At 49.3% G+C, this 20278-nt stretch overlaps 1 protein-coding gene across 1 annotated transcript in view; it reads left to right on the forward strand.

The window, feature by feature from the left end:
- Positions 1-20057, forward strand: part of fam189a1 (family with sequence similarity 189 member A1) — a 27511-nt gene extending 7454 nt beyond the window's left edge. Inside the window, exons 2-12 of the mRNA XM_047042251.1 lie at positions 6277-6333; positions 12358-12468; positions 12885-13016; positions 14638-14745; positions 15359-15519; positions 16558-16693; positions 17787-17862; positions 17979-18629; positions 18749-18817; positions 18957-19288; positions 19424-20057. Coding sequence (XP_046898207.1) covers positions 6277-6333; positions 12358-12468; positions 12885-13016; positions 14638-14745; positions 15359-15519; positions 16558-16693; positions 17787-17862; positions 17979-18629; positions 18749-18817; positions 18957-19288; positions 19424-19615 — 2025 coding nt within the window. The 3' untranslated portion in view covers positions 19616-20057. The remainder of the gene's footprint in view (positions 1-6276; positions 6334-12357; positions 12469-12884; positions 13017-14637; positions 14746-15358; positions 15520-16557; positions 16694-17786; positions 17863-17978; positions 18630-18748; positions 18818-18956; positions 19289-19423) is intronic.
- Positions 20058-20278: the final 221 nt, after the last annotated feature.

The following is a 20278-nucleotide window of genomic DNA, read 5'->3' on the forward strand; positions in this document are numbered from 1 at the left end:
CTGTTCCACTCCCCTTTCCAATCACTGACTCGTGCAAGGGCGCCGCACCACTAAACTGTTATATTTAAAAGTTACTTTCAGAAAGGACAATAAACCTCCCTCTCACCCTGCCACTAGGCGTGCACGTAACACTGTTCATTTAAAATCTTCCCTACTCTAACATGTAATTGTATTTTATTGTAAATCAGAGAGAGAATGAAAAGGAAGTCAAACCTATTGGCCAAGGGCCAGATGAGCAAGGCCAGAGGAATAATAGCCAATGAGAAGTAGAGACAATAATGGTCCACATTCGTTTTTACAACCCAACTATCATCTGTGAGAAACAACCAATCAGATCACAGCTTGACCCTTACTTATCAACATATAAGACTACCAATACCACTTGGGTGACACAGTGAGGTGTGAGAAACCACTCAAGTATTTACCATCTAAGAGGAGGAGGCAGACTGTCGCCCAGCCTAACAGGATCCTGTCTCCAACAACAACAATACAAATAATACTATTTCCTAAAGCTGTCGCCAGGCTTCCTCCATTCACCTTCCCAACTGCACACAGGTTGACCAGGACAGATGATCTGGGCTGTATCCTGGATCGATACACAGAATTACAGTAGGATCCCTGCAGGCCCATACAGCTGGGCACTGGGGAGAAAGCCACATGCACACACCACCACTGCTGCTTCTCCAAAACGAATCCACATTGATTTGTTGAGCCACTTTTCTAAATTGAGAGGCTTAGTAATGGTCTGTGGCTGGGCACTTAGATTGTGTGTGTGTGTGTGTTTATTAAATGTGCGCACCATAAGTACAGTATCTGCTGAGATGAGATCACAGCTCGAGGCTCCAAGTGTCAGGTACCATTGTGTTCAGTTTGCCGGGTCGGGGGCATTTCTAGGTTTAGGCAACCTACAGCCTGCCTTGGGTGATTGCCCCCCCCCCCCCCCCTCTCCCCCTCAAAAATCCATATTTTAAGGGGGGGGATTTAATATTTTAATGTATTCTTTTTCATGAATAAAACTAAAGCGACTAACTAATGCATTGCATGCGTTGAGTCTCCTTTTTTGATGTAACTTTTTTTACACATCTGCTGTTGCACTTTTATCTATTTTGTGTGTATAATAGTCAAATGTGTGTTATTTCCCCTGAAAATGGTTCCTATATTGGAGGGGGGTTGGGGGAGCTGCAGAATGGCCAGAAACACTGAATCAGGTGTTTCGGTAACGAGGTATTCAGATAACAATAAACATATATCAGATGTCCTCTCTCTGTTCCCCCTTGTCTGTACTGGTTAAAGAGGAGCCACCGCTGGGGAACTTGATGGAGAAAAATACTATTTATAGTGCATGTGGGAAAAGCTCATCACTGCTAGCAAGCCCAACTGTGCATGGATGACATTTAAACACGCAGACACGACCACACACAGATGTTCAGACCTACAACATGCACACGCATGTGTGAGGACTTTCTTTTGTTTTATGTTTTGTGTTATAAAAGCATTTTCTGTCAAACCTAAACTTTAGTCACAGAGAACATACCTATACTCTTTTAACTAGTTACTCACACAAATGTGCACACACAGACACGCATTCACACACACAGCTCTGCTTTCAGAAAAGCATCTGTACTTGTGAATAAACTGTTAGCGTTGGGAGTGTGCGTGTTTGTGATTGAGTGTGTGTGTGAGGCCCTATCCCATTCATTTGTCCTACACAACGTATGACATGAGATTAGCGTTGCTATCGTTACTCACCTTTCCGCTACTACTCACTCTCTAGTAATGTACCACTCCTTCACTCACTGCTCTGGATAAAAGCTTCAGCCAAATGGTACTGAGTGTATTTCATCACATGACAGGAAAGGGGGGCGGAGCAGGAATACATGGGTTTTCATCCCTAAGTCTAACCTTGCATCGTAGGCGTTGTTCCTGGATGTGAATCTCCAATGCTTCCTTCTTTATATCTGTTCCTTGATGTGTTTCTCTCATGCACACTCACGGACATCTAGTCTCTCTCACACACACACACACACAAACTCAGACCCACAATGCCAGACGTATTGTTGACTTTCTGTAAACATGCTGTGCTCTGCTGACTCTAAAGTTATCAGTCAGGATTTGTTCCAGCTCATAAAACCCTTATCATATCACAGCAGGAGCAGCCGGCTGCCTGGTTACAGTTATCATGGTGAGATGAAGGGAGGAGCGGTGAGAAGAGGAGGGGGGGAGAGAATGGAGGCCAGAGGAGAGGGAGCACAGAGGAGGAGAGGGAGCACAGAGGAGGAGAGGGGAGGAGGGGGAGGATGGGAGAAGAGGGGAGGAGGGGAGGGGAGAAAAGGAGGGAAGAAGAGGGCGTAGGGGCCTGTTTCTTCTTGTCCTGTCCCATGTTGGAGCCGTCCCCCTGGCAGGGCGATGCGTAATACAGACAATGATCCAGCCAAGCCACACTCACACACGCACACATGGATGATGAAGGCAATGAACTGGAGTTTTGTTGGTTTAGGAGGAGAGCCAACGCTTCTCTAGAAGCTTCTGTGGTTCCTCCTGGCTCTCAGAGGAGCAACTGTGATAGAACGTAGAAGGGTTAGAAGGGTTCCATCTGTCAAGGTTCCTTAGATGTGCGGAACATCAGAGTCCTGTATGTGTGGATGTGACAGATCGCTGCCCTGTTGCCAGGACCCACAGCAGATCTGATAGTGATCTAAAACAGAGAGATTTAAGGAAAAGGAGAGAGCAGGAGGGACATGGAGGGCGAGAGAGATGAAAAGATGAGACAGAGAGAGACAGTCAGAGAGCAGGGTAATTGGTTAAGCTGTGTCTGTGATGCTTGTGTCTGTAATGTAATCTGCTCTCTGCTGCTCTGGTCTGGACACACCACACTGACTGTTGGGAATGGAGAGAACAGGTTGAAATGCAAATAGAGGTATAGAAAGAGAGAGAGATGAAGGTAGGAATGTAAGAAACTAGAATGTGCACCCCCACCACCACCACCACCACCACACACACACGCGCACACACACACGACACCAGCCGAGCTGCTGTTGTTCCCCCTGTTTCCATGGTAACTAGGGCTGGTTGGCTGGTTCTTTTGAGTTCCAAAGTGGAGGATATAGGATGGCAGAAGAGAGGGGGGAGGTAGACAAGGAGTGTGGAGGGAAGGCAGTGAGAGGGGGGAGGGGCGATAGAGATAGAGGGGGGTCTTAGAGAGAGAGACAGTGGGAAGTGGAGGCAGAGAGAGAGAGAAAAAATGGAGCGTCAGAGATGAGATGAAGGGGATGAAGGGTGGGAAAGAAAGGAGATGAGTAGAGATGAGAGAAGACTGATGCATGCCAGACAACCCGGCTTAAACACACATCAGCACACACACACTCATATAAATCGACCTCCTGTATGAACCGTGGTCAGGGATGGTAGGGGGAAGATCTCAGCTGCACATGGACAGTATGGGTCCTCCCCTGCAAAGCTCTTCTCAGTCTAACCAGACATCACTTCCTGTTTTACTGCCCAGAACAACCAGAGTTCCTAAGGGTTCCTCCCTGGTTTCCAAGGAATGTTAACACCTGGTGACAGTTTATGCAGGGTTCTTGATCTCGGCTAGGGGACAGGAGTAGGATACCCTTGCCTGCGGTGTTTAACACACAGGGGGAAGTAGAGAGATGGAGAGAGAGAGGAAGAGAGTAGAAGTCAAGTTTTGCCCCTTTTTTTAAGAGAGTCTCTGACAACCATTTAATCACTCCCCAGCTCCATTTCATTAGTGAGGAGTGCTGAGTCTCCTGACACATTCAATACAGCAGTACACACACACACACATACACACATTTATACAAAGTCAACCACACACACATACAAACACATACTAGCATGCAAACATATCCTGCGGAGAAGCTCCCCCAAGTGGTGTCTGACACAACAGAGGGTGTGAGAAATGATGCATTAGTGTCTGCCAATGTGTGTGTGTGTGTGTTACATGGACACCGGGTGCTGGGTGGTGTGTGTGGTCAAATGTGAGTGACCTCTTGCAGTGCAGGGTTGATGGGAAATCATTATGGATGATGTGACCAGTGGGGCATTGCCTTGGTAACGTGTGCTAGGCTTCTATCCATAGAACAAGTGTGTGTGTGTGTGTGTGGGTGTGTGTGAGAAAGAGGTCATGTGTGTGTTTGTGCGTGTGTGTAGTCACTCCTGACGGCCATTCACTGCAGGGTGCCTGATCACCATGATTAGTCCTGATGCCTACAGATTCCTAGAGGTCCTGCTGTCACCATACACACACAGAAGGTATATAGGAATGCATAGAAGGTACCCCAGCAGAGAGAGAGAACATGCACTAGGATCTGCAGCTGACAAAAACTTCTCTGGCAGGGCTGCTGCTCTCCTGCACAGTTCAATGATTCACTCACTGATTAATTGACTTATTGTTTGATTTGTTCATTGGTTTGTTTATTGATGAGCAGGTGAGTCAGAGGGTAAGGGGTCTGTTCCTTGACATGCACACGAGCACAGAAGCGAGGCTGTTCCCTAAGTGAGGAGTGTTAATCCTATTTAGAGAGCAGTGGAGGAGAGTATCCTCCAGAGACTGACACCAAGCTAGCACAGGCCTCTCACCATAACACCTCTCTGTGTGCTGCACACACACACACACACACACAGTCTCTCTACCTCAGTGTCTCGCTCTCTTTCTGTGCACCAGGGATGTGAGTGTGTACTGTGTGTAAGCGTATGTGTATGTGGAAGTGTGTGTGTGTGTGTATATGTGTGATTGTGTGTGTGTGTAGGTGTGTGTGTGTGCGTGTGTGTGTGTGTGTGTGTGTGTGTGTGTGTGTGTGTGTGTGTGAGAGAGAGAGAGAGAGAGAGAGAGAGAGAGAGAGAGAGAGAGAGAGAGAGAGAGAGAGAGAGAGGGCTAAGGGAGACGAGGTGATCTGTCTGGCGCTGAAACACTTTTACTAGATTTACTACCTGTCATCGTTAACAGGGCTGTTCTCTTTTATAGTTTCAGTTTCTCTTTCTGAGTCTGTCCCTCTCTCTCTCTCCCACTTAACCGAACATGCCTCCAGATGATGTCAACCGTCTCTTCTTTCTGATTGGTTTAGCATTTTAGCGACTACCATTAATTAATTACCTTAGTGTGGGATCTAGCATGGATGATTGTGTGTGGGTAAGAGTGGTCTCAATCTCAATCCTGAGACTCTTACCAAGGCAGCAGGGAAGGGGGCTTTTAACACAGGGGACGGATGGAGTGTTGTTGGAGGAGAGAGAGTACCAGGGGAGGAGGGAGAGGAAGTGTTGATGTTTAATGGAGGGTGAAGGAGAAAGAGGAGGAGAGAGGGAGGAAGGAAGGGAGAGGCAGAGGATAACGGGGCTGCAGGGTAATATAGAAGTGCTATTTCACAACAAGGTCTAACCAGACAGACAGAGAGACAGAAAGGAGTACAAATATAATATTACATCAAAAATATTATATTACATCATGTGAAACATGTAATATTACATAATTTTCAATCCGGAAAAGAAACACATATAGAAGAGACATAAACAGAGAGAGAAAGAGAGAAAGAGGTGGGCAGACAGAGAAAAGTAAAAGTTTTTTTTATTTTTATTGTCCCTTGATGTCAGATAAAACCTAAACATGTAATACAAAGCAGTGTCTCTAAACCTGTGTGTGCTCTCTAACCTGGGTGTGTGTGTGCTCTCTAACCTGGGTGTGTGTGTGCTCTCTAACCTGGGTGTGTGTGTGCTCTCTAACCTGGGTGTGTGTGTGTGTGCTCTCTAACCTGGGTGTGTGTGTGTGTGTGTGCTCTCTAACCTGGGTGTGTGTGTGTGTGCTCTCTAACCTGGGTGTGTGTGTGCTCTCTAACCTGGGTGTGTGTGTGTGTGCTCTCTAACCTGGGTGTGTGTGTGTGTGTGTGCTCTCTAACCTGGGTGTGTGTGTGTGTGCTCTCTAACCTGGGTGTGTGTGTGCTCACTAATCTGGGTGTGTGTGTGTGTGCTCTCTAACCTGGGTGTGTGTGTGCTCTCTAACCTGGGTGTGTGTGTGTGTGCTCTCTAACCTGGGTGTGTGTGTGTGTGTGCTCTCTAACCTGGGTGTGTGTGTGTGTGCTCTCTAACCTGGGTGTGTGTGTGTGTGCTCCATAACCTGGGTGTGTGTGTGCTCCCTAACCTGGGTGTGTGTGTGTGTGCTCTCTAACCTGGGTGTGTGTGTGCTCTCTAACCTGGGTGTGTGTGTGTGTGCTCCATAACCTGGGTGTGTGTGTGCTCCCTAACCTCTGTGTTGTCCCTCTCCAGGTGTTGTTATCGGGGCTGATAGGCGTGGTGTCCTGGAAGAGACCTCTTTCGCTGGTGGTGAGTCATCCTTCAATCTCATCCCCTCCTCCCTCATCCCCTCCTCCCTCATATCCCCGTCTTCGTAGAGACCACATAAAGACCAGAGACTGCAGAGTGAGAGTGCTTAGAGAGAGAAAAATACCACCATTACAGGGTAGAAAGATGGAGAGATGACTAGAAAGAGGAATGGAAGGACAGATAGAGGGATGAGAAGATATAAGCTTCTGATAATCTAGAAACCCATGTATCCGCCAGAGCGGTTGCCAGACTCATGCCAGTTTATCCCCCTCAGTCTGCTGGGCCGAAATGTTTGCCAGACTCATGCATCTTCATTCCCCTCAACCCACGGATAACTGGCATGTGACTAATGTGCCAGCCTGGTGCCTCCCTGCCCTGGCAGCCCAGTGCTGGGCACCATGCTGGCTGTGGGTGGTCAGGCCAATAGAAGAGCAATGTGGAGCTGGAGCAGAGACTGTTTAGAACCCACACGCATCACTCCAGGATCTTTCTGGGGGCAGGGCTAAAATGACATGGCTTCATAGTGTTGATGATAGTCCTGTGTGTAAGTGTGTGAACCTGCGGATCTAGAAGGTGGCCTTGTTTAGTTAGGTCTCTATTGTCCACTGCAACCCTGAGGAGTAAACAACACAAACACGTCCTGGCCCCTTGGTGTGCACTGCTGCATGTTTGAACCTTTGGAGTGATGTTCTGTGGAGCTCCTCTATAGGCTGTAGAGCTCTCCAGACTTCTCTCTCATCCATACGGATGATATACTGTCAAATAACCCTAGGAAACTGGGCTGCATCTCAGTTTAGATCTGCCTGTCTGTCTGCCTGCCTGCCTGCCAGCCTGTCTGTCTGTATTCTGCTTGTCTGTCTGTGAGTTGCAGGCTGGTAGCTTGGTCAGTCTCTGGAGAAACAAATGAATGCACCATAGCAACTGCCTCACAATCCCTCTCAGTCACCAAGGCAACCCAAGACCAAGTCAAGGGTTTTATCTTGGCTGGCTCCAGTCTGAACCAGTTGCGTTTTCCATATTACCAATGCAAGCCCTGTTGGTTTGGATATAGGAGAGTGTGAATGTATGTGTGTGTGTGCAAGCACATGTAGCCACTATGCTGGGCTGTGATTTATAGATGTACTGTAGAGCCCTGCTTATGGCTGGAGGCTAGCTGGATATAAATCCGCTTGACACACCCCTTACCCCCCAGCTACTCCAACCACCGCCACCCCTACCCTACCCCCATGTTCTCCAACCACTTCCATCCCCCCCAGCCCCTCCAAATACCTTCACCCCTACCTTACCCCCCCAGCCCCTTCAACCCCCTCCACCCCTACCTTACCCCCCCACCCCTTCAACCCCCTCCACCCCTACCTTACCCCCCCACCCCTTCAACCCCCTCCACCCCTACCTTACCCCTCCACCCCTACCTTACCCCTCCACCCCTACCTTACCCCTCCACCCCTACCTTACCCCACCCACCCCCAGCCGGCTGACTGCATGAGGCTCCTTGTTCTTATCACACACAACCAGGACTTACTGAATAATCATGCAGACAGCAGCTGGGCCTTTTAACTGCTGCCCTAATGCCATCCCCCAACAGCATACACACGTCAATAAGGAGCAGTATACACACTCTCTTACACACACACACACACACAGATCACACACACACACATCACAACCCAGGGCTATCCATTAGTGATAATATAACCATAGTAACAGGACCACAGAGAACATGACCATAAATTACAGGACATAGTCCCCAGTAACCCCTCCCCTGATCCCAGCTATCCATTTACACTAACATAGTAGGAGAGTAGGAGGATATAGAGTGGGAGAGAGTACGTGTGTGAGTGTGTGTTTGTGTGTGTGTTTTGGAGCCAATAGAAGCATTTTCTGCAGAGTTTGAGTGCGTGTGTGTGTCTGTGTGTGTGTCTGTGTGTGTACATGTGTGTTTCATGGAGAGGTTGTCTGAGAAATGATTTATGGTCTTGAAAAGATAAGTGTGAAACTGAACTAGTCTATACTCTGGGTGGAGAGAGGAGAAGGGAAAAACACTGGTGTTTCTCCCTTAGGAAGAATATGGTGTCCTGGTGTTCTCTGTTCTGCGTCAGGAGCAGAAACAATTAGCTGGTTAAAACCTCCTCCTGAAACTGGATATCTGGAGTCTCTCTCTCTTTTCCTCTCTCTCTTCTCTCGCTCTTTCCCTCTCTCTCTTCCTTCTCTCTCTATCTTTCCCTCTCACTTCGTTCTCTCTCTTTATTTTCCTTCTATGTGTCTCTTCTTCTCTCTTTCTCTTTCCCTCTCTCTTCCTTCTCTTTCTCTATTTTCCTTCTCTCTCTATTTTCCTGCTATTCTCCTCCTACCAGAGACTCAAGGATAGGTCCACAAAACCACTAGCTAGATCTCTCTCTCTCTTTCCCTCTCTCTTTTCCTTTTCTCTCTCTCCTCTATCAGTTACTGTACAGCCTATCACAGCCCAGCACGCCTGCAGAGTCCCTGTTGACAGCCCTCAGGTTTCAGCCTGCACCCTTCAGGGGTCACTGAGGGGTTAGAGAGGGGTCATGGGAAGGTGAGGTACTACAGTTCCAACCCACTGATCATGAAGGCAACTAACAACCCCCCCTGCAGTGACACCTCCTTCCCCTCCTGCTACAACTGTCTGATCCATCCAAGTACTCAACATATCTGCCAACCTGGCAACAACAGTCTGTCTCTCCCAAGGACATGTTTAGGTTCCCTCCTTTTCCTCTCCCCCTTCTTCTCTCCTCCTTTCCCCCTCCTTCAACCCCCACCCAAAACAAAGTCTCTCACTCTCTTTTCACTTTCACTTTCTCTATATTTCCCTACCTCTCTCTCTCTTTCTCTCCCTCTCTCCTGACAGGGGCTCCTCTGGGGTTATTCTACACTGCAGTTTCTCCATCTGGGTCAGGCCACAAAATTACACTCCTCTGGAGAACACACACACACAGACCTTCCTGTTCGTAGATGCATAAAGCTACTGTACAGCCGAGCTTGAGCCAGGACAAATGCAGTAGGTCCCTTAATCCCAGTCAGAGAAGACAGCTCCGGAGGGTCGGGAGACAAACTGGCAAATTCCTTTAGAACTATTAAGGACACTTCCATCTTTTTCTGTTTTCTCTGAATACAATACAAACAAACTTCTATAACTATGATACTATGGCTCTCTCTCTCTCTCAAGATGTGTGTGTAGGTGTGTGTGTGTGTGTGTGTGGCGTCTGCTATTCTCCTCCTACCAGAGACTCAAGGACAGGTCCACAAAACCCCTAGCTAGATCTCTCTCTCTCTCTTACTCTCTCTCTTTTCTCTCTCCCTCTCTCCATTTTGCTGGTACAGTGTAGCAATGAGAGGAGGAGAGAGATAAGTGTCCCGTGAGGGAGGATTAGAGCAGGTCTGTTAATTAGACCAAGACTGATCCTGCTTATCAGATGGTTCTGAGAAGAGACTGGGGAGCTCTGCTCTATTTCTGATCTGTCCTCCTATCCTTGCTCACCTCTCTCTGCCTCTCCTCTCTTCAGGCTCTCCTCCTCCTGTATCTCTCTTTTCTCCCACATTCTGTCTCTCCTCCCGTATCTTTCCTCTCTCCACCCTTTTGCCTCTCCCCTCGCTCCTATCTGTCCTCTCCCCCTTCTCTCTCTACTCACCCTTCTGTATCTCTGCTGCCTCCCCCTACTGTCTCTCCTCTCTTCCCCCTTCTATCTCTGCTCCTCTCTCCTGTTTCTCGCTACCCCTGGGTCACCTCTCTTCTGCCTCCCCCTGGGTCTCCTCTCTTCTGCCCCCCCCCCGCCAAAGCTGCAGGACGCTATTAGAGGCACATCCTGAGTTTTTTGGGACGAGCCCCAGGCTGCGTCTCCAGGGAGACCGTTGGTGGTGTTCATGGGGATGGAGAGCAAACAGGCGCCGTGGTAACCATATCTGTCTGTAAGCATGCATATCTAACAGGGGAGGTTTGTGTGTGTGGGGGGGGGGGGGGGGGGGGGGTTGCTGGAGAGAGGAGGAGAAACGTATTTTCCTTTGGTAATATATCTAGGTGATTTATAATCTAAAGTAATGTCTAGATAAATGATACCAACAGGGTGGGGATTAGTCCACTCTGTCTAATTAGATGTTGGGATGGCCCACTGTGTGAATGCTGTCTGGTACTGTTACCATACCAACAAGTGAAGTTAGTTATCAATTCATAGTTGGGACACACTATTCGTGTGTGTGTAAGGTTCTGCACACCGTTATCCAGCATGTGTAATCAGCCCACAGAGCCACAGGGCAGATGAATGTGTCTGAGCCCCAGTGTACTTGTGTGTGTGCGTGTGTATGTGTGCGTGTGTGTGTGCGTGTGTGTGTGCGTGTGTGTGTGTGTGTGGGGGGGGGGATGTATGTGTGTGTGTATGTCCAGTGTTTGTTGACGCAGAAGCGGAGCAGTCCAACATGGCCCCATCTCTCCAGGCTGGAGATAATTGAACATAAATGATGTCTTGTCGCAGCAGAGCTGCAGTCTAAATACTAATATCCCTCCCTGTGTCTGCAGAGACTTCTACAGGCTTTTAACTCTGTGTGTGTTTCTGTCCACAGTGTGTGTATCTGTGTGGACTAGTCTTGAGAGGATTTAAATTGTAAAACAATAAATACTTGAACCTGTGGGGGCATTTCCTGGGTCCTCATCAGTTCAAGTGGTATTTCTAGGGTTTTAGGTCTAGAGATAGACTTCATGTTTGGGTTACAATTACATTAAGGGTTGGGGTTAGGAGTTGTGGACAGTTTTAGGGTTAGGTAAAGTTAGGTAGGGTTAATGTCATGGTTAAGGTTAGGGTTTAGCTAAGGAAAGGAAACCTAGTTTTGGGACTTGGAAAAATTGCAATTCAAACTTGTGTGTACATGTGCGGTGAGGGTGTATATAAATATATGAGTAGCTAGGGGGGCTGGGAGACCATGTAACAGAGTGATCACATGCACACACCCACACTCACACGCACGCACACCTCCTACACACAGTTTGTGTTCCCTAAAGGGTGTTAATCAGTCAGACTTTATAACATGTGACCCTTCCAAGTTAATTTACCTTCCTCTACACAGGCTTATAAACACTCTCACACACACAAACTCACACACACACATTCAACACAGTTCACATTATCCCTCACACACATACTCCACCACGTGAACACGCTGGAGTTAGGGAGGGTGTCCCCTTAGAAGCAAACAATAAAGAGATGCTAGCTGTATATGCGCTTCTACCCTGCAGTGTTAAATGGTAACTGTGGATCTGCATCTGAATGACATACAATACTCTCTGAGAAAGTAGTCTGGTGAGGTTAGCTGACCAAACAGATCACATGATGCCTGTATAGTGATGTCCAGGTAGTTCCGAATCAGGTGATTAGAGAAAGGAGACCAGGTCACATGATAACTGCAGGGTGTCCAGGTGGTTCCTGCTGCTCCAGTCCATGTGTCTGGGCTAAGAAGCTCCCTGAAAAATCACAGACTTGTTCAAACTGCACTTCTTTGATTAGAAAAGGCAATTTTCCCAGTATGAGCTGGTTACATGGAGATGGAGCATTTGATTGGGTGAGCTTGGCAGTACGTGTGTGTGCCGTGTGTGTGTGCTTATCTCTCTCTCTTCCTCAGTCTGTTTTCCAGTTTTCTGCTGTGGTGAAAAGCACTTAAACATACCGCTCCATCTGTATACTGCCCCCCCCCCCACCCTCTGCTCCATGACACCCACCCTCTCCTCCCCTCCATCTGTGCGGATGTGTGTGTTTTCTGTATTTCTGTGTCTGTGTCAACCACTTTGTCAGACAGTTTGTTTTCCTGCCTCATTCTACTGTATCTGCCCCTCCTCTTAACGGTTCACTCTGTTCCTTTACTTTACTGTTCCTTTCTGGCAGGGAAAGTCGGAACTGCTCACAAAATGTTTACGACTGTGTTGGTAGATGGCATATGTTGATCATAATCACCTCTACCCTCCTTCCATTCTCCCTCCCCTCCCCTCTCCCTTCCTCCTCCCTCTCTCTCTCCTCCCAGATCACCTTCTTCATGCTCCTCTCAGCGGTGTGTGTGATGCTGAACCTGGCCGGCTCCATCTTATCCTGCCAGAACGCCCAGCTGGTCAACTCCCTGGAAGACTGCCAGCTGGTGAGCCCACTGAGGAGGGCTCCCTCTGACCCTGCTGTCCTTTGGACCCCTGAACCTGGCCTCACACCACTCCACACCTCTGTTCATGAACCCCGTTTCTGGGTTTAAACTCAGTCAGCAAGACCTCAATCACAGAACTCAACCAACTCACAGAGCTCCTTCATGAGTCCCTCTTCAGAAGGGGTCCTAAATCCAAGCCTCTCTCCTATAGGGAGCCCCCCCCCCACCCCCCTATAGGAGTCCTATTCTCTCTGTGGGGGGAGGAGGTTGGAGGGAGAGAGGTAGAACATGACTTGTGCTGCGTTAGTCATGACGGGAACACAGATATTAAACAGTGTCAGCATGAGCAGTAAAAAGCAGGCCCCGTAATAAACTGATAACTAATATATTGTTCTGTGTGTGTGTGTTTGTTTCAGCTGAAGCTGGACAGTGACGGTGTGTGTGTGTGCTGTGAGATGCAGCTCCAGAGCTCCAGCTGCAGCAACATGGGAGAGACTCTGAGACTGAACCCTCTGAGAGACTGCAACACCATACGCCTCAGACTCAAGGTGAGTGGGGGGGGGGGTGCTGTGGATCTCCATGCCTTCACCAATCCTGTGTGATGCTCACGTGCTAAGACTCGTTGATTGGACAGCAGTGTTACAGCGTATTCGTCCATGTTGCTGAGAGATAATGAAATATGTATAAGTGAATGAAAGTGTCTTTAAGATGAAGCATGGCCTTCTGGTCACACACAGAGATCACGGCTCGCTACAGATGCGTGTGAACGGGAGGATTTGTGTGTGTGAACCATAAAGGTTTATGGCATGCTCAGGCAGTCAGACACACTGATGGATGTTTCCTCTTAGTGACCAGGAGGCTGTGGTCTCATCATCAGGAGGGGAGCATGTTAAGCTCTCTCTCTCTCTCTCTCTCTCTCTCTCTCTCTCCCTCTCTCTCTCTCTCTCTCTCTCTCTCTCTCTCTGTCTCTCTCTCTCTCTCTCTCTCTCTCTCTCTCTCTCGTGTTCTTCCTCTCTGTCTCTCTCTCTTTTTCTTTCTCTGTCACACACACATAACTTCTCTCTCTTTACCTTTCTCTAAATATATTTCTAGTTCAACCATAACAAAGCCACATTTGATGTATTTACGTCCTTTATCTCTGATGAGTAATCCAGGTTTCCAGAACTTCCCGGCAGCACTTATGGCAGCTTCCAGACTTTATGGTTCACTCTAAGTAAACATTTCACCTTCATATTTGTTTGGCCGTTTTTGGTAGAGAGTTGGGAATTTCTGATTTGTGAAGGAGGCGGAGTGTATAACCTTGGCGGAGTGACTGCCTGACCTCTGATTGCCTTGCCACGGGCAAGGATTCCATGTGAGGCGTTTGTTAACAGCTTCCTGTGAGGTGTTGTTCTAGCCTCTGGGACAGACATGTCAGTATGTTTGTCACCAGGGAGATCTCAGGAGCCCCGTCTAGTATCACATCTGGCAGGCAGATGTTTACCATGTTGCCATGGCACCCAATACCTTTCTGGAACACGGCTGCACGTTACCCCACAGAAAAGAATCATGTCATCAAATATCTTCTCTAGTGTTTGTAGTCCTGAGGCGCTGTTTGTGAAGAAGAGAGTCAGTATTGATAGTTCTGTCTACATTGGGTGCTGAGCAGGGCAGGTTTGAAGACTGCTGGTCAGGACCTCTGTTCAGCTGACATGATCATTTATTATCATTTGTAATGATCATTTATCCTGCACCCTCTGACAAACCACCTCCTCTTCCTTGTCCTCTCCCTCCTACTGCTCCGCCTCCATATCAGAACTGTCCATACTGTCAGGCTGAGCTATATGGTGATGTCTGTCACACTTTTCTTTGCATTTCCCCCTGCGTCCTATCGCCTCCTCAGCGACATCATCAGTGTTTGTGTCACCTTCGGTCCCATTTCCTTCCTCTCCTACCCTATTCGCTCCTCGTCTCAATCATCATGTTCTCTGACTAGAGGAATGGCTTTTCCTTTATCTTTAACCGACTCTCCCTCTCTCTGTTTTTCATATCCTCCACCTCTTCCTACCGTCTCAACCCTCGGTCACTTTCTTCCTGCCTCCCTCCCTCCCTCCTCTTTCCCTCCCTCCCTCCCTCCCTCCTCTTTCCCTCCCTCCCTCTCTCCCTCTCTCCCTCTCTCCCTTCCCCCAGGAGCTGCTGTTTAGTGTGTGTGCGCTGAACGTCATCTCCACCATCGTGTGTGCCCTGGCCACCGCTATGTGCTGCATGCAGATGGTTTCCACCGATGTGCTGCAGATGGTAAGATTGAGGCAGAGCAGGGTGGGAAGGGAGATGAGGGGACAGGTGGGAGGGGGAGTGAAGGAAGGGTAGGGGTGGGGGGGGGGCAGGTGGGGGCGGGGATTAGTTTCATCTGAGAGAACACGGAGGAGACCAGAACTACACAAGAACAAAGCCCTGCCCCCCCTCACTCAAACACACACGCATGTAAAGACCCCCCCCCCCCCCCATACACACACACACAATGACACCCTCCGCCACACACAAACACACACACATATGTAAAGTCCCCCCCACACACACACACACAAATACCATCTTGGCTGTGACAAGGATCAATTCACATCGCACTAGATGAGGATAGGCGTTGGGGACACTAATGAGGACACTAACAAGGTCTTTTCATATCACAAGGTTTGGGATTACGGACACTAACAAGGTCACTACCCAGATTATGTAATATTGCGTTGTACAATACTATGATATCAATCTAGGTTTCCAATCTGTGCGTGCGTGTGTGTGCGTGTGTGTGTGTGCGTGTGTGTGCGTGTGTGTGCGTGTGTGTGCGCGTGGGTCTAAACGTATGTGTATGTATGTGTGTATGTGTGCGTGCTTCTGTGCATGTGTGTTTCAGTTCATGCCCCATAGAGCCCGTGCACTGAGTGCTGACTGCATGACTCCCCATGGAACCATCCTCCACCAGACGCTGGATTTTGATGAGTTCATCGCCCCCATCCCCCCTCCCCCCTACTACCCCCCCGAGTACACCTGCACCCCTTCCATGGACGCACAGAGGTGAGCACCCCAAACACACATACACACTTCTTGAATAAAATATGACCCTAGAAGCCACAACACTCATTATTGCAAGACACATCTCTCACACACACACACATTGTGGCTTAGCGTGACTGTCTGAGTGACTGTCTGCAGGATGTTCTTTGACACCTGTCAGGGTGTGTTTGATACATCTTCCTAGTGGGTCCTGTGGTGCCTTAAAGTTGACCTTAATCTAGTTTAGTACAGCATTGTAGTTCTCTGGGGATGCTGTTGCCCCTCCCCTTCAGCAAACACACACATTCAAACACACACAGACATACACACACTCTGCTGCCCAGAGAGCAGCTGATGTTTCCATGGCACCATGCCAGGGCTGCTTGTTAATTAGGCCGTAAATACAAACAAGCTGAATGACACTTTATAAGAGCTCCCTGTCAGGGGGCGGGCCCGTGTCATGACATCATCATGCCTCGGATGATTGGTCGAGACACTCAGGTTGTAATTCATTTCCACCTTTATCTTCCCCGCTTCCACCTCTTTCCTACTCTTCCCCCATCCTTCTCTCTCTCCTCATCCTACTCCCCCCCACTACTCCTTCCCCTCCCCCTGTTTCTCCTCTTCCTACTCTCCCTGTATCCTACTCCTCCTCCGCCCCCTCTTCTCTTCTTACTCTCTGCCTCTTTAAAGGATTAAGAGCTGAATTAAACGACCCGACTTCTCGCTCTGCTGCTCATTCTTAATTGGCACCAGATAAAACACAGTCTTGGTGAATAGAATTATAATGGCTGTCGTATATTAGGAGATATGCTATGGATATGTGGAATAGATCTGAGGTCGGAGTGTTAGGTGAAGAGAAGAGGATATCTCTCTCTTCCTTCTTCTCCTCCTTATCCTGCTCCCACACTGTCTCACCATCTGTATAGAAACAGAACAAGGGGCCTCTCTAGAATGGGTCCTCTATAGAACCTCAGTGTTTCACCAGGGATGGTTCTTCTGTACTGCACGGTTCTAGACGTCACTGTGACGACCTGGTGGTCTGTGTTTGTCATCCAGGGGGCTCCACCTGGACTTCCCCCACTCTCCCTTCAGTGCCATCTACGGGGTGCCCATCAACAGTCCTGGCACCCTGTACCCATCTGAGCTGCCCCCCCCTTACGAGGCTGTGGTGGGCCACACCCCTGCCGGACAGGTCTGTACAGAGGGAACAAGCACCGCTGGTTGCTTAAGTCCCTTTCTTCTTCCTTCCATCCTTCCCTTCAGATGTATAGGTGTCATAGTCTGTCATCTTTTGTAGCTCATTAACTCAGGGCCATCATCATCTGAAGCGTCATCCAAGGAGCCCTATATCTCAGAGCCTCCCACTCACTTCTCCCCTGTCACGTACTGCGCACCGGAATTGCTGTGGCTCTGTTATTCACTAATAATGAAAACCTATTAGGTCATTCTAAGGTGTTTGTGACACACTCTTTAAGAGGTGCTCTTCACCAATCTCTCCTTGTCTTCCTACAAAGGTGTGATGGTGGAAGTCTGATCGATGTAGAGACTGCTCACCCCTAGAAGGGAGGCTAGAAAATACAGGGATAGAGAGAGACTGAGAGTGGGACTAGAGAGTAGCTGGGTAGAGGCTGGAGAGAGGCTGACATTCAGGTATATTCTCGCAACCTATAGAGCAGTCTATTCTCATATGCAGTCTGAAGTACCAGCCTCCTCTCTCCAGCTCACCATCACCCGAGCAGGTTACCTCCATAAGTCTGTCCGGAGTCTCCTACACACCATGACCTGTCTGGCCAATCAGCCTGCTCTAATCGGTGGTAGGAGTGGGTCTAAGTACAGGATTGACAGTTGCTAGCTGACAAGTGGCTTACGTCATGTGATTGATTGTTGTAATTGTTTCCTTTGATCTGTAATCAGATTTTGGTACTATGGGAACACTGGCCTGAACCGTGACTATAGCAGAGATGTCTGAATGATAGGTGAAACTGACATAGCCATAGTGATCAGTATGGTTGACCAAACTTGTCAAAATCCACAACCTTCTGTTCTGAACCATCTCTATGGAACTCTGGTTCGGGGGGTTTGGTGCAGTATGTGGATGGGGGCTGTGGTCTCAGAGAGCCCTCTACAGGCCAGACTGTAGGACTGCACCACGGATTCCAGTGCAGAGGGCTATCTTTACTCATGCCCTGAATAGGGTCCTCCTTATGACTGCTATATTCTAATATAACTGTGTGTGTGTGTGTGTTTGTGCATGTGTGTGTGCGCATGTGTGTGTGTGTCTTCAGGTCACCAGTCTAGAGCAGCAGGTATCACAGTCCAGCCCGTGTGAGAGGAACACTACTGCAGGCCTCAGCACCCAGGGTAGGACTGACCTGTTCATCTGCTACTGGCCACATACAGCTGCACCATCCTTTGTGGGCTTACCTCAGATTTGTTGTGTGTGTGTTGTAATGGTGTGTGTGTGTTTCTTTGCCCAGCCTCAGTGGACAGTGCATCTCTGATGGTGTCTGAGGTAGCTGACCTCCAGGAGCACAGCTGCTCCTCAGAAGACCTCTGCTCCTTTGAGGTCCAGGGTTCTGAGTCCTCCCCCTACTGCACGCTCCACACAGCGCCCATGGACGGCAGCGTGACCAGCCTGGAGCTCAGTACCCGCTGCTCCCTGCGCCAGTCATGCCCACGCGCCCGCCCCAGCACTGGGGACCCCGCCCCCAGCGAGTCCCTGCCACCCTCTCCAGACTGGTCGTCTGAGAACCTGAGCACCTTGGAGCAGGAGGAGCATGAGGAGCCCGACGCCACACATACCATGGAGGAGCTGGCCTCTGCCACACACACACACACCCCGCTCAGAGGGAGGGGGTGTCGGAAGTTTACCCTCTCTGTCCCTCCCCCCTCCTCCCAGGCCCCTGTAGGCTCCTCAGGGGGGGCATCCACCCCCTCTCCCCCCGCCCGCCCCCGGGGTGCCAGGCTCTGCTTCAGTGTCTGGCCCCCCTCCTGTTCCCCCCAGCCCCCCTCTACCTCAGCCTCTGCTGAGAGGCCCCGGCTCCTCCGCGGCAACAGGAAGTACGGCAAGCTGGCCCGCATCGTTCGCTCCACCAGCGATCCCATCGCCTGCAGCTCCATATCAGGAAGTAGGTGACCCCACCAGGACCTGCTTGTGTGTGCGTGTGTTTTACTATGTGAAAGCCAGTGTGAAACCAACACTGTCATGTTTGTTGACGGTGGGGTTGGTGTGTGTCTCCCCCTGCAGGACAGAGTTGGGGCTGCGTGTCTGCACACCCTGCTGCTGAAGACTCCCCCCAGACTCCTCCGGAGCAAGGTACCCCCCTCCGCCCAACTCTCTCCACTCACATTGTCTCACCTAGAAATCACATTCCAATTTGTGTGGACTGGTTGCAGGACTGCTCACACACTGACATCCTGTATGTGTGTGCGCTCGTGTGTGTGTGTGCGCTCAGTTAGTGCAGAGCAGACAGAGGTGGCAGCGTCTAAACCGTGGGGACGCAGAGGCAGGAAGCAGAAGGAACAGAAGGACGAGAGGAAAGTGGACCTTCGCCTGAAACCCCGGACACTCCGTTCTTCCTCGTCCGGCCCCAGCGAGAGGCCCCACTCCCTGGCTGACTTGAAGACCTACAAGGACACCAAGATCCTGGTGGCCCGTTTCTTGGAGCAGTCTAGTTGCAGTCTGCCCCCGGAGGTACAGCAGGTGGTCAACACCATCAAACACGTCATCAAGTCTGACGAGAAGCACATGGAGGAGGCCATCTTCAGTGCCAACGTCATTGACCAGGCAAGATGGGGGAGGGAAGAGGAGGGAGGTAGTGGTGTGAAAAAGAACATTTAATTTCTTTGATAATCTTTATTTGATAAATTGGATTTAAAGATTTTGTTTTTTTTCTCTCTCTTTCTTCCCCTGTCGGTCCAGGTGATGACTCAGTGCATCATGAGTAGTCCCAGGAAGCGAGGTCATGAGGATCTGCACCTGCAGAGCTGTGGGGCCCTCAGCTCCCCCTCCTCCCTGCGCCTCCCCCCCCAGACACCACGTCCCCCCCAGGATCCCCCCTCCTCCCCCTCTGAACATTCCCAAAGCCCCCTGTGCAGAGAAACCATCCTCTGACACCTCCCATACACACACACACACACAACAAGAACTGGAACCCTCTGATGAGGGAAGGTCTTTCCAGGCTGCTCTCTCTCTCTCTTTTTCTCTCTCTCTCATAGTGCCCTGTGAAACCGTGCCAACCAAGACATCAGCAGAAACGGTAGCTTCCTTTAACTCCACCCACCACCTCTTGCCGGACCTGCTGCTACCCTCCTCTTTCTCTTTCACGCGCACACAAAAACCACCAAACTATCACACATACAAACACACCAGAATGTCTCCCTCAGGGGATTTTTGTAAAAACTCTCATTGGACTATCAGAACAGACCTGGAGGCGTTGTGTAAAACTGTGAAGCAGGCAGACTTAAGATACTACTGACTAGTAGTCTCTAAGAAATGAGTGGAGTTCTAACAGATATGGGGTGAATATTTTGTGATGGTGTTGGTCAGAGAACAAAAGTGGATAATTAAAATTACCTCAGTGTGTTATCATTCTTATCAGTGTTGTAATAAAATGTCAGTTTCTATCTTGTGTTTACCTCTTTTTTCTGTGTAAAATATTCGAATGTTTTACTGCACAATACCTTGTCGCGCTCAACAAAGTTGTGTAGTACAACAATCAGACAGCAGATGGCACTGACAGAAATAAAAGCTTCCAGACTCTTAAGTGGTTGTGGA

The sequence above is a fragment of the Hypomesus transpacificus genome, chromosome 19, assembly GCF_021917145.1.
Source record: "Hypomesus transpacificus isolate Combined female chromosome 19, fHypTra1, whole genome shotgun sequence".
NCBI classification, from domain to species: Eukaryota; Metazoa; Chordata; class Actinopteri; order Osmeriformes; family Osmeridae; genus Hypomesus; species Hypomesus transpacificus.